The following is a 13324-nucleotide window of genomic DNA, read 5'->3' as shown; positions in this document are numbered from 1 at the left end:
AAAGGTTGTGCAAAGATTCATATGACTGGAGCATCTGACTATCATGCTCATCAAAACCTTTCGGTGATTTATGCAAGAACGCATGTGTAATAAATGGACAGGTCCTTATCCCATCATAGGATCTATCATGCAGTTTAAGGGTGAGTGTGGGTTAGACCGTATCACCCACAGCTCTGAAAAAAGCGTCTCAAGCTCTGGAGGCGGTCAGATATTACCATAGTAACAAATGTCACAGAGGTCACAGTTATTTTCCATTTAATGAAACGATCATGTATACCTCTGGCCGATGGATTATACTTGTACTTTATAATAGTTCACCCAGAAATGAAAATTGTCATTATTTACTCCCCTTCATATTGTTCCAAACCTGTATAACTTTCAGTTTTTTCCAGAACTTAAAAGAAGATATATTGAAGAATGTTGGTAACCAGTTTTGATTACTTCCATTGAATGGAAGTTGTATTTCTCAATCTTTTGTGTTCCACTGAAGAAAATCATTCAGGTTTGGAATGACATGAGGGTGAACATTCTTGGCAGAACTATCCCTTTTAATATGTAATATTTTGTCATGAGCAGCTAATAGTCTTATATTAATAATGATTAGTTATACAGATTCTTTCTTTACTTTTCAATTATTAACGCTCTGTATTGATGTGTGCTGCTGAAGAATGATTGTTTTGGTGTGTATGTGTGTGTCTTCTTTTTAGAGCTGACATTGGTTATGATGACTCTAATGACGGAGGAGATGGTATGTGTTCATAATGTCATCCAATAGCTTATTTATCTCAGGTTAAATATAAGAAACATTTGCCAGGTTAGTCGTTTTATGTTTCAGGTTTCTCTGTTATTTTTTCAGCAGATCTTAGCAACCCTAAGTGTGAAGCATTGGAAAACCAAGCGTCTTTTGCACAGCCGGTTATAGTTCAGCCAGAGATCGACATCGAGGTGAGTGAGGTTTGCTTTGTAATCACCATTTCTAAGTGTGGCTGGGATAGCAGGTGGAAAAAAATACAGCGTATCGTGAACATACAAAAAAAAAGTTTAAAGTTTAAACAAAAGTTTGTTTTCCCCTCCTTACTCTAACCTTTACCAGATTTCCATGACTGTTTTTGTGTGCGGTGTAACAGCAACTTTTTTTTTTTTTCCTCCGTGTTTTTTTTTGTGTCAGAAAACTCATTGACCTCTATGCTGTCTAGACACTCTTATAGTTTATTTTTGTATGTTGTTACCGTCTGTGTTGGTATACAGTTATTTATCTATCAGTGATGTCTTCTGATCGTTCTCTTTAATCAGCGATTCCATTTGTTTCAGTTTATTCTTATACCCTGTCTGTCACTATTGCAACAAATGCAGAGCTGTAGTGTTTTTCAGAGCAGCCCAGGCTAAAGATAACTCAAGAATCTAGATATAAAATAAAACTTGACTCATTGATTGCCTATTGTCTATTTAATACTAGCTAAAATTCTGATGATGTGGATTTTCATCATACCTGCATACTTGCGTAATTTGCTTGTTAAAATTCCCACCGACATTTCACTGTCCAGATAACCACTTGCTTGTCTATTTGCAGTGTGTCAATTTGCAGCTGTTTTAAGTAACTGAACCTGGTATTTACAACAATAGTATCACTATCTGGGTTTCTGGTCTGTAGTCAGCCCTTTACAATAAATTGATAAGACACATTATTATTATTATTATTATTATTATTATTATTAATTTACCTGAGGCCTTTGACTGATAGACCACACAGAAATGGAAATTCTGTTATCATTTTTGTTCCAAGCCTGTATGACTTTCTATATTCTGAAGAATGCTGGTAACCAAACAGTTTGGTAAACAAGCAATACCAATGAATTCCATTCAATAGGTAAAGAAAAAAATCTTAAAATGTTCTACAGAAGAAAGTCATACGGTTTGGACCGACACGATGGTGAGTAAATGAAGACAGAATTTTCATTTTTGGGTGAACTGTCCCTTGAACTATTAAGCCTTTAAATATATAAAAATATGATTTTAAAGTATATTTAACGATGTAGTTTTTTTTTAAATTAGTTATCATGCTGACAGTATGTCACAGCTTTTTGTAAATTAGCTAAACGATGTCGAACAGTTGTTGGTTAATAACCAACAATGATTTAACCTATGCTCCAGTATATATCATATTAAAAACAAGATGTGTATTTGTTGATATTATTCTTTTCATCTGTCTACCTGAACAGCTCATTGAAGCTTCAGCATCAACTTAGGTAATGTGCATGTGACTTGCTAACTTGTCACCCATTCATCGTGTTGCATGTAAACATGCATCCTGTATTATGACCCATAATATCAATCAAGATCAACCCTGCAGAAGCTATTCGTGTTCATGCTTGGAGTTAAAAAAAAAAAACGATAAGCTTAGTGTATGCTATATATTATGTTTATATAAGCAAACAATATACAGTTAGTGTGATCTTATTTTATGTTGACAGTTCCTGATATTTACAACTTGAGACAAACTGCTGTGAATTTTTAGAAAATGGTTGGGAGATATATATATATATATATATTTATAAAAACAGTTAAAAATAGCAGTAGAAATTGTATTTCTGTGTTTAGTCTATGTAAATATTGTCAGTATGTTTACCCTGAGATTTACCCTGCACAACTTTAAGCAGACAAAATTCATAGTTAAACAGCATTCCCCAAACCTTTTCAACATCACTTTTCTCATCGTTGCTTTTAATTCTTGTGTAAATTTGTCACAAGATCGTGTCACATCACATTCAGAACTTTTAAAGGTTTTGTTTCCATTAGCTTAATCTCATTGGCACAGGCTTCTGGGAAAAGAGCCAGAAAGAACTGGCACAAACTTCATGCTCACATGAAGGCATTATAGGTAGTTCAACTATTTATTTATTTGCTTATGTATTTACTTTTCTTTTTAATTCTGTGAAATTGTATATGTCTTCATATTCGTATTCATTTTTTCTTTGTTAAATGATCTTTTTAACCTACAATTATTAGTGTTGATAAGCTGATACTGTCTAGAAAACAGCATGTATTAAACATTAATAGAAAACTTTTATACTAATATCAGTAGATAATTTGTACTCATAATCAGTGCTGGTGTCAATAATAATAATATGCATTAGCAAATCCAATTTCTCTTGATTCTCCAACTAGTTGCAATCAAGAAATGATTACAGCAATGCATATTGAATTTCAAGTTTGTGCCATTCATCTTACACTTTTTGTTAGTTGGTAGTAATTCAGATTCATAAATGCAAAACAAAGTGTTTACTGCCTACAGTATACATTCTTGATTCTTTAGAATCCAAGCTTTTTTTCTCTTACTTTTCTCTCTCTGTTGCAGACTGCCAAGAAATTGTCCAGTTCTCCAGAGTCCACCAGGACTTCCTCCACAGCAGGATGTCCTCAGTCCACTTCAGATACTCCCCTCGGAGAACAACTTGCACTTGAGTCAATGTCATCCAATAATTTACCACAAACAGAAGAGTCTGGACTTCAGCCATTAACTCTATCTATCCCCCAGTCACGTTCAACACAGCAGTTCTCTGAGCCACAAGATCAAGTCTATAATGTTGGCCCTTCCTTGGCCCTTCCCCTTCCTGCAGTCCTCATACACCATTATGATCACCCAGAAACAACCAAGGATGAATTTGAGGATTCCAGTAAACCTGACCAATTCCTTCATTCACAGAAGGATGATTTCCACACTGAGATGTTAGCACAAGTGCCTTTCGAGTTAAGCCAACCATCACTGGCTGGGTTTCCAGACATGCCACACATCCTGGAAGAAGGTATGAAGAATGTTAAGGTGAAGGAAGATGTTGTAGAAAAGGATGCCACATTGGCAGATGTGCTAGAAGAACCAAGTAGGAATGTAGAAGAAGATAAAACAGGGACTTGCTTTCACATGTTGGAAGAAGCCAAGCAGCCTCCTTCATCAAAGGAGGTAAACAATGCAACTAAAGATGTGGAGAAGCTCAATTTATCAGAGGGATTACAGCACCCCCTGGAGGAAGGAATTCAAGAACACAAAGTAGAACTTGTCTCTTCGGTCCGAGTCGATACCATCAAGACGATTGAGGTGGAAAGTACCAAGATGGATGATGAGGAAACAGATGGTTTGGAGGCTTCCTGTTTGTTCCCATCTCATTTAGGTTCCACAAGACCGGACAAAGAATCCCAAAGTTTACTCATCCATCCAGACTCTGATAAGCCGGCAAACATGAAACATCAGCAAGAGGAAGAACTTGTCTTGGATCCGAGCATGTTGGCCTCAGTCCACCCTGAGGATCCAAAACTTGATAACCAAACTATTACAATGTGTATTCCAGAGCATCCAACAAGCAAACCAGAAAAGCCAGAGCTGACCAGCATTTCTGAAACATCACCAACAGCCTTCGATCTTCAGTCTTCAACCGTTAACTCTTCAGCAGAAGATATCACTTTTAAGGGTGATGAAACGTCTACTGCTCCATATCAGATATGTAAAAACCCTGAAACCCAGCACACACTGCCAAGACCCGGCACTGAACTATCTCAGATATCAAAGGATCCGACTGAGGGTTCTCTGGACACGTGTCTGATGGTCTCCGCGACCTTCTTCAGTGCTGTGATTTGCCTGGCTGTTGGGATTCAAGAGCCCAGTGCGTTTCTGTGTGTGGGATTATTCCTGTTGTCCCTCTGGTTCTAAGTTCTATGCCAGTTGAATTTCCCCTCCATCTGTTTCTTCTACAAAGCCTTAAGACTTTACCTTCTTCCTCTTCCCCCAGTGCCTTGAGGAATTCCAAAAAAATATTTACATGCAATCAGATCTGGTGTTTGTGGTATTAGAGTGAGAGTTAGTGTTTTCAAATTTAGGAGTTGAGATTTTGCTTGACGTATACAGTAGTTTATCATTCAGATTGCCAGTATAAAAACTGCAGTGGTTTATTTGCAACCAAAAATAAGTTTGAATAAGCAATGTGTGTTTTAGCTGAATGACGTCACTGTGCACCTCATACATGATTGGCCATTGGAATGTGGCTCAGCTCATTGATTCATACTTGCCAAAATGTGTCTATTTTGTGAGTTTCTCTCTATATATGCATACAGTAGCTACTGAAGATTGCATTTGGCTCTTTTATGGGTGTCACTTTTGAGTGGAATGACTTGACGGTGCACGTATGTGGATTTATGTGTGATAAGAAATGTGGGGAGACTGGACGAACGGTGCAGGTGATTGCAGAGCAGAAATTTAGAAAAGTTTGAGTTTCAAGTTTAGTTAAATGTGAGGTTTTGCTTGTTCTCAGTGAGGAGTTAGTCTGTGTAGACGTCTACGAACTAAGCAGAGCATTTATGTAGGTAAGAAATGTTCAAAGACACTTGCGTTTGTTTATTCACTTAATTTCACTGTGTTTGATGTTGTATGTGGTAATTTTGTGACTTTGATCATACACATTCTATGAACTTAAAATGAGTAAACATGTTAATCTTGGAGAGTATGGCATTTTACACCTCTGCTTCCTAAAGGGTTCAAAAAAATGCTTGCCTTTCTTGTCAGTTAGCAGACAAGTATATGGCGTTTTGCAGTGATCTTTAAAAGCGTGCCCCAAGCCTCCGATACCCCAAAAGGTCACACATTGCACTGAAGTCACGGCATCAGGTTACCGGGTGACTAAACACCATTGTAGGCACAGAGGATAGAACTGTTCCTTCAAGAAATCTTTGACCCTTGATTCCCTTCCAAAACTTGACACGAAAGATATCAAGTCACGTATTTTATTACTTCGTCGTCTCACTGAATAAATGTGCAAACAAGGTTGTGAACACATTCTGTGCTAAATGAAATATTCACATGTATTTTATGTCAATGTCAAAGTAGAAATAAAAGTTTGTAACTCATAAAAACGGATGTTTATTTCACAGCTTTTTTTGTGTACAGCCCTTCACATAAAGATGATCAAGCTTGCTGTTAATGTCAACAAAAATGTGAAAATATCCAAACTGAAATCAATTAAACTTTGGCATTAAACAGTTATATTCACAGAGCAGTGGAACTCATGATACAATTTAATAAACAAGAACATAGTTTGTTGCACATTCATGAGTGTGAGATAAATGCGAGGTCTGACTAGGTGTCTTGATTTTTTTTTTTTTTTAATGCAAAACCAATAAAAATAACAAGTGGTAGTCTTTAAATATTTACATATGCACAGATTTGGTTGAACGATAGTTATATAACTGTGTGAATTGATTAAATTTAAGCAAAATGGTCCTGAGCATTGATTAATCCAGAATTTATGTACCATCTCACATTAATCTACAGCACACATTCCAGCTTCACGGTCCAGTTCTGAAAACCACCTGAGCTGTGATTCCCAAAAGCATAGTAAGCATAAGTAGAATGATGTATGAACCGCTATCAACAATAGGCTTACTATGCTTTTGGGAAACACAGCCCTGAATAGACCTGTGAAATAATAACCAAAGTTAAGCACGTGCATTCATTTATGCGTCCGTTAAGTCCAGCGCTCAAATACAGTCACTGAAAAACCAGTTTGACAGTATGAATATATTTTGTTATACTATATACACACAAAACACAGAATGATAACATTTTGTATGGGTAAAAGGCAACATTTCATGTAGGTCCACCTCCTTTCAGTCTAACGAACTTTCCCCTTCTGTGCATTAATAATAAAATTTTGCCCCCTGGTGGAAGTTTGAGGTCAAGAAAAAAAAATAGAAGGAAGGACATTATAGATTTTTGATATTTTGCACTGGCCTAAAGATATTTCCTAAAAATAGGGCAAGAAGTAAGACTACAAAAGTTTGTTGGAAAAAGTAAAAAGAGAATCCCTTCTATTCAAACAGATAAAGCATATGAACATTTCAATGTTCAAAAAAAAAGAAAAAAAAAAAAAAAAAGGAGTAAAATCTTTTTCTTTAAGAATTCCATGGAGTCAAAGCTTGATATGAATTAAAATATGGGTTTAAAACTATTACTGAAAATATTTTTTTTACTTTACAAACTTATCTAACGGACAAATTGAAAAAGTATTGCTACATTTTATACACTATTTAAACACGGAAGACAACAATACTACGGAAAAAGTTGAGGTTGATCTTGGGGAAATAAAAACAAATTCTTAAATATATATTTAAAAATCAATGAAGTATTTCAAAACACATCCCAAAACAGTTTCTAAACTGCAGATGCTTTCAACATTCACTGGAACACATGATCTTCTTTCAGTCCCTATTTAGCATGGACTTCCTCTAAAAGAGGTACTTTCGACATGTCGGTACCCCGCATTTGCACTCTACGCGCATGCGCTTTTTAGGAGAGCCTGGGAGTCCCGTCAGACTGAAATTAGAATCCATCTTCGTGCTCTCTGCATCTACTGGATCAACTATGGAAAAAATGAGAGAGAAAAAAAACAACAATTTTCTACTTCAAAAAAATGAAAAATACTGTATTTATATTGAAAAATATATAATTTAGTGAATGACACTCAGTTCAATGGAACATTAAACAAAAAATACAGTTAAAAAAGTAAATGTAATTTATTCATGTGATGGCAAAGCTTAATTTCAGCAGTCCAGTCTTTAGTGTCACATGATCCTTCAGGAATCAATCTAATTTGCTTATTTGGTGCTCAAGAAACAGATTCTATTTTTTTTTTAAAGTAGAAACCTTTTGTTATATTACAAATGTCTCTATTGTCAATCAATTTAATGCATTCTTCCTGAATACAAGTATCAATTTCTTTCAAAAAAACAGATACTCATCCCAAACTTTTGAACGGTAGTGTATGAATCAATTGATCTAAATAATTAAATGGTAAATGACCCCAAATGACTTGTCATGTTGTACACACTCTTTTTCTATAAGGTCCCACACTTACTTTTCATGTTGTAGTCAAATGTGAGTTCCTCTCCTGCCTTTATCCCACGTGTGGCAAAGAACGCTATCCGCGGCAGCCGCTCATCCAGGTTATCAATGAACACATTATATACCTGGAGGTTGGGGTCACACTGAGGAGAAAAAAGAAAACTTTTGTGATATTCAATTTCCTTCCCTCAGATAAAAAGCTACAGTTTAACTGCCATCAAGTCAGTTGTTTACAAGATGATGCAAGGATCTCAAGTCCACTCACACTGTGATTGACAAAGTGAGAGATGTTTCCAGAGTGAGCAGCATCCACGGTGTACTCGTCGTCAACGTAATCCAGATCAAAAAGATAGGTGGCGCCTTCTTTATCATATATGTGACCTCTGCGTTCAGCTTCTTCTGTTGTAATGATCTAAACAAAAGAGATAAAAAATAGGGTTTAACGATCATAAAGCCAGACTCACTTCTGGGAAAGACAGATAAACAGCCAATCAGCCATCACAAGGAAACTGAAAAGTTGATTGATAATGCCATTATCTACCAGTGAAGCAAAACATATTTCAATGAAACACAAAAACCTTAAACTGACACAACGGAACACTGAACGTGAAAAAATGAACAACTTCTCTAAGCCACAGTGACTGGGTGCCACCAATACATAACATATCATATATATATATTTAAAAAATCTGATCCGTACAGGAAGTAAACATATAGTGCTTCTCACCTCCCCGACGTACTCCATAACGAAAGTGTTCTTCCGAATGCGCTCCGTGGTCTTTACCCCCCATCCCCTTCCATTGTCTGTCCTAAAAATGCAGAGGGAATACTGAATTCCCCTCTGCACCACTCTGTTGGGGCAGTCGATCCCGCAACGGCAGCGCTTGTTGCATTCGTAAATGGGCAACCCGGGCCGAATGCGGACCTGGCCTAACTCATTGTAAGCAAACTTGTGCTGCGATGCTCCGGCACAGCATCCCTCCACAGGGTTTTCCAGGCAGTCTGTGCATTCGCAGCCCACGGATACCTCATTCAGCAAGATCCCATCACCCACTTTATAGTCGTTTATGTAGGTGAAGTTCTTAGGCGGGCCTTCCAGGTCGACCTGGTTCCGGACGTAGATGTGGCCCTTGTGGGTACCCAGGCTGTTGAGGTGTGTCTCCCACTGTTTAAGGGTCTGTCGAAGTTTGGCCCGCTGGATGAGCTGGGACACGGTGGCGGGGTCTAGGCGACGAGGGGCAGCACGCTTCTTCTGTCTCTGCATCTCTGCATTCAGGTCCTCCCAGAACTGGTTGAGAAGATCTACGCACTTCAGGTTCTTCCGTGGTTCCCATGTGTTGCTGGATTCGGGGTAGCCCTTCCATTTCACCAAGTATAACTCCTATGAAGGGGGTAACAGGGATGTGAGCTTAAACACATTTAAACCTGGGGCCAGTAGCATAAACATAGCCACTATTAAGACTGAGCTAGTCTGACCAAGTAGCGGTTCGTCAAGTGGTCAATCAGTTTAATTTTTTGGGCTCAAATTAAACCAAACGTTTTAATGTACATGAAAAGTTAATACAAGGTGCTTTATTGTCATTGTACATGATACAACAAAATTTAGAGTGAACAAGGTACACTTAAACATGTATACTATAGAAAAATTAAAATATGAAAGACTTTTAGGTTAATTAAAAAAAATAATGACATTATGACAATATCATACTGTGCACAACACTATATACATTATTAAACAAATATATTGCCTTGATTAATGAACTATATATTGAGATGTATATAGTTATGACTAGACTTGAAGAAACAGTTAATCCAAAAATTAAAAGTTGTTGACAATTTACTCATGTCATTCTAGATGAAGAAGAGTTTTTTTTTTTTTACATCAGAACAGATTTGGAGAATTTTAGCATTACACCACTTGACCAACGGATCCTCTGCAGTGAATGGGTGCCGTCAGAATGAGAGTTCAATCAGATGATAAAAGCATCGTAATAATCCACACGACTCCAGTCCATCACTTAACATCTTGTGAGGTGAAAAGCTGAGTGTTTGCAAGAAACAACTTTAAACTGTCCCTTCTGGCCAGAATATCAATCCAGAATCCAGAATTTACTGACATATATTTTTAGACCTGGAGCCTGTACCATGATGGTAGATGAGCAAATTCAGAGTTACAGGATTAGTTTCGAATTGACAAAACCAAACCGGCTTTGTTGGTACCATGATGCTGATCATCAACTTTCTTTGTCAACTCAAGCTTTGATCCTGAGTTTGAGCCAATCATGAGCCTTGGTTAAAGGTTAAACGTTTTGCTAAAATTTAAGAGACTGAAGAATATGATGAATTTAAATGCATTTACAATGAAAAAAGTACTTGTACATGAAAGAGGATAAATAAAAGAAATGATAAAGTACGTCGGGGAGGTGAGAAGCACTATGTTTACTTCCTGTACGGATCAGATTTTTTAAATATATATATATGATATGTTATGTATTGGTGGCACCCAGTCACTGTGGCTTAGAGAAGCAAGATAATTTTTGAAATTATCAGTGCAATCACAAGTGAAAATTGTTATATACAGCGATAGAGACTCGAACATGTAAGGTCACGTAGTCATTTTTAAAGCATTATCTATTGATTCTACAGCTTATTTATATTACATTACGATCTGTATATATTAACATTCATTTAAAATAAATAACTGAAACTTACCTGGCTAGCCAGCTAATCCAGCTTCATGGTACAGCCCCTGTTTTGGCTTGTATATGGTGCTTGATCTGTACATATTTATCTCCCGATTCAGACAAGATTACTTTTTCACTAAGGAAAGCAACATTTTGGACAGAGGAATTTTAGTAGGACACAACAGTTATAGTAAAGTGTCTTAATGATAAATCTGTTTATTACAAACACACAACTTTTCCTTTCTAATGACGTCAACTGATGGCCTGGAGACCGGTTGGATTATTGTGATGTTTTTATCAGCTGTTTGAACGCTCATTCTGACAGCACCCATCCACTGCTGAGGATCCACTGGTGAGCAAGTGATGCTAAATTTCTCCACATCTAAGGGTGAGTAAATTGTCAGCAAATTTTCATTTTTGGATGCAAGATTCCTTAAAAAAAACTAGATATGGACTAACTTGTAAGACTAATCTAAGCAGTTTATGTGACTGGCCACCACTTAAGTTTAGCTTTGATAAAACTCATTTTACCCATCATGTAGTAGAATTTACTTTGACATGAGTACATTTACGAGCCAGACTTTTAAGCTCACCTGTACTATTTGTGTATTCCCATCGTTGATGACTTTCTTTTTGTAGTCGCAGAGATATTCCACCTCATAGTCACACAGGTTGTGCTTGCTGATGCCCAGCTCTTCGCACTTCACCCCCTGCTCTCGACAGATCACCTCCAGCTGGTCTACAGTAGCGATGCATGCTACCCTACAAACTTCAGCTACAAAATACAATTAGATGTTAATTTCTGGAAAAACACAGGCAAAACGTGGGATGACAGACATGTGTGCAAGCTTTAGATCAAGAACTGCACAGCTCTTCAGCAAACAGGTAACTTGATGTCCTCATGCCTATAAACCAGAGGTTTGCAGAGAATTTGAGAGCTATTATTATTATATTATTATTACGTTTTTTAACTCAGGGAATAAAGCTAATAGTTATATTACTTTGTTATATGTTATTACTTACATATTAAAATATACTAAAACAGAAAACCGTTATTTAAAATTATACTAATATTTCACAATATTACCATTTTTACTGTATTTCTGATCAAATAAATGCAGCCTTGGTGAGCATAAGAAATTTCCAAAACGACAAAAATTACAGACCTCAAACTTTCTAACATTCGAGATTATTTTGAATTTGCGTTGCCTCTGTCTAGGAATTGACCACTGTCTGCTTTTTCTAACTAGCTGTACAGTTTTGGAATTATATTTACCATGGAAAGTGCTATTCAAATAACTGTCAATTAAATTGACAATTCTATATTCTAATATAGACTTTAAAAATATATGTTGCTATCTTGGAAATATTTTCCAGATAATAGTTTAACATAAATTTTAAGACATAAAATTACAGTGACAAACAAAAGCAAATCGTTTAATTTAGGAAATTAACAATTAGCTGATATTATTATATCAAAGAAACAACTGTATATACAAAGAATAAACGAATATATATATATATATATATATATGAAAATATATAACTGCTTTTATATTGTAGGAAGGGGCTAGCTGACAAGGGGATCATCATAGTTGGGGGGTCTTTGGCACTAAAAAGCTTGAACGAAATGCAACAGCACAGAGTAACACACTAAAAAAAATCATTAACATATTGTACAGATAACTTGATAATTTTGGCAGTTTGAGATAAATACCCTTACAGAAAAACTCCCATGTATTATCACTAACCTATGGGCCATTTAATAAATTGTCTAAAGACTAATCGTCATAAGCCAAATGGACAAGAGATTCAGTGAACCTAAACGAAGTAAGTAATCAACGACGTAGGCATTAGATTAACATTTTGCGGGAGAATTTTAAGCATGTGCTTTATGATAAAGTTTCCAGTGATCAAACATGTTGAGTAAATCATATTCCTCAAGAGAATGTAAGAGTTACGCTAAAAGCTAAACACTGAATATTACTCTAACTAACAGAGTGTGCACATCTTTGCACCGTATGTTACGCTGTACAGCTTTACAAAGAAGTTGATGCAAGAGAAACAGATGAGTTCACAATGAGCTTGTTTGAATGTATTGCATGAGCGCGCGGTAGCCATAACATCGACCTAATGTGAATTTGTATCAACAACTTCCAGCAAAGATTCTTCCAAAACGAAGTGTTTGATTCCGGGGGATCTTTGATAAGACGTCACTTAACTAACAACTCGTGTAATACATCAGACATATAGCGTGTAAACCGTTGTTTCTGAACTATTAACACGATATATTCTTACCGTTCAAATTTTCCGCCATCTTCCGACCGCCGCCAAAATTATAGGATTGAAAGGCCGCTAGCTGATTGGACGTGGCACAGTCTGAGTGACGGTTTGGTCAACCAATAGAGACAGAGTATTTAAATCGCCAACTGTTTATGTGAAGCTTGAACAAAACGTATGAAAGATTTAGGAGGAAATCATATTCATGCTTTTTTAAAAACTCTTTATACCTGGACTTAACATATGTTACATGCATTCTCAGTTATTTTAGCTCCCCTTTTGCTCATTTATTTCCTTTGTGATAGTTTACAAAATCTGAAGAGACTTATTTGTATGTAGTCGGAACTGAAAGTCGATATGTTATTACTTTTATACCCGAGGCTTTATTTTTATAATAGGAATCGGGGGGCATTACAGATTATAAATTGTGTTATTCTATTAAAAAAAAAAAAAAAACGCTTTTAATTTGCCTTTC

At 36.3% G+C, this 13324-nt stretch overlaps 2 protein-coding genes across 2 annotated transcripts; one reads left to right on the top strand and one right to left on the bottom strand.

Moving 5' to 3' along the window:
- Window positions 1–675: 675 nt before the first annotated feature.
- On the top strand, window positions 676–5524 carry LOC107707680 (uncharacterized; the record flags this gene model as incomplete). The annotated part of the gene is made up of 3 exons (XM_016511770.1): window positions 676–748; window positions 860–945; window positions 3356–5524. Coding segments are annotated over 3 exons (1506 nt in total), but the record flags the coding sequence as incomplete, so codon positions are not given.
- A 1489-nt stretch (window positions 5525–7013) lies between these two features.
- Window positions 7014–12943, bottom strand: suv39h1b (SUV39H1 histone lysine methyltransferase b). Its single transcript, XM_016511768.1, has 6 exons — window positions 12868–12943; window positions 11163–11344; window positions 8613–9266; window positions 8151–8297; window positions 7899–8028; window positions 7014–7403 (listed from the first exon to the last, which is right to left on the bottom strand). The coding sequence occupies exons 1-6, from the start codon at window positions 12884–12886 to the stop codon at window positions 7270–7272; spliced, it is 1266 nt and encodes a 421-aa protein (XP_016367254.1). The 5' UTR covers window positions 12887–12943; the 3' UTR covers window positions 7014–7269.
- Between the last annotated feature and the right edge of the window lie 381 nt (window positions 12944–13324).

This window comes from Sinocyclocheilus rhinocerous, unplaced genomic scaffold, assembly GCF_001515625.1.
Source record: "Sinocyclocheilus rhinocerous isolate Xijiao unplaced genomic scaffold, SAMN03320098_v1.1 scaffold2943, whole genome shotgun sequence".
NCBI classification, from domain to species: Eukaryota; Metazoa; Chordata; class Actinopteri; order Cypriniformes; family Cyprinidae; genus Sinocyclocheilus; species Sinocyclocheilus rhinocerous.
This window is presented reverse-complemented; position numbering and strand designations above follow the sequence as displayed.

Bases quoted from the DNA above. Each gene is read 5' to 3' on its own strand.
- suv39h1b (XM_016511768.1), bottom strand. The intron at 9,267-11,162 runs GTGAGCTTAAAA...CCCCCTTCATAG, and splicing joins GGAATACACAAATAGTACAG to GAGTTATACTTGGTGAAATG. The intron at 8,298-8,612 runs GTGAGAAGCACT...TCTTTTGTTTAG, and splicing joins TTATGGAGTACGTCGGGGAG to ATCATTACAACAGAAGAAGC.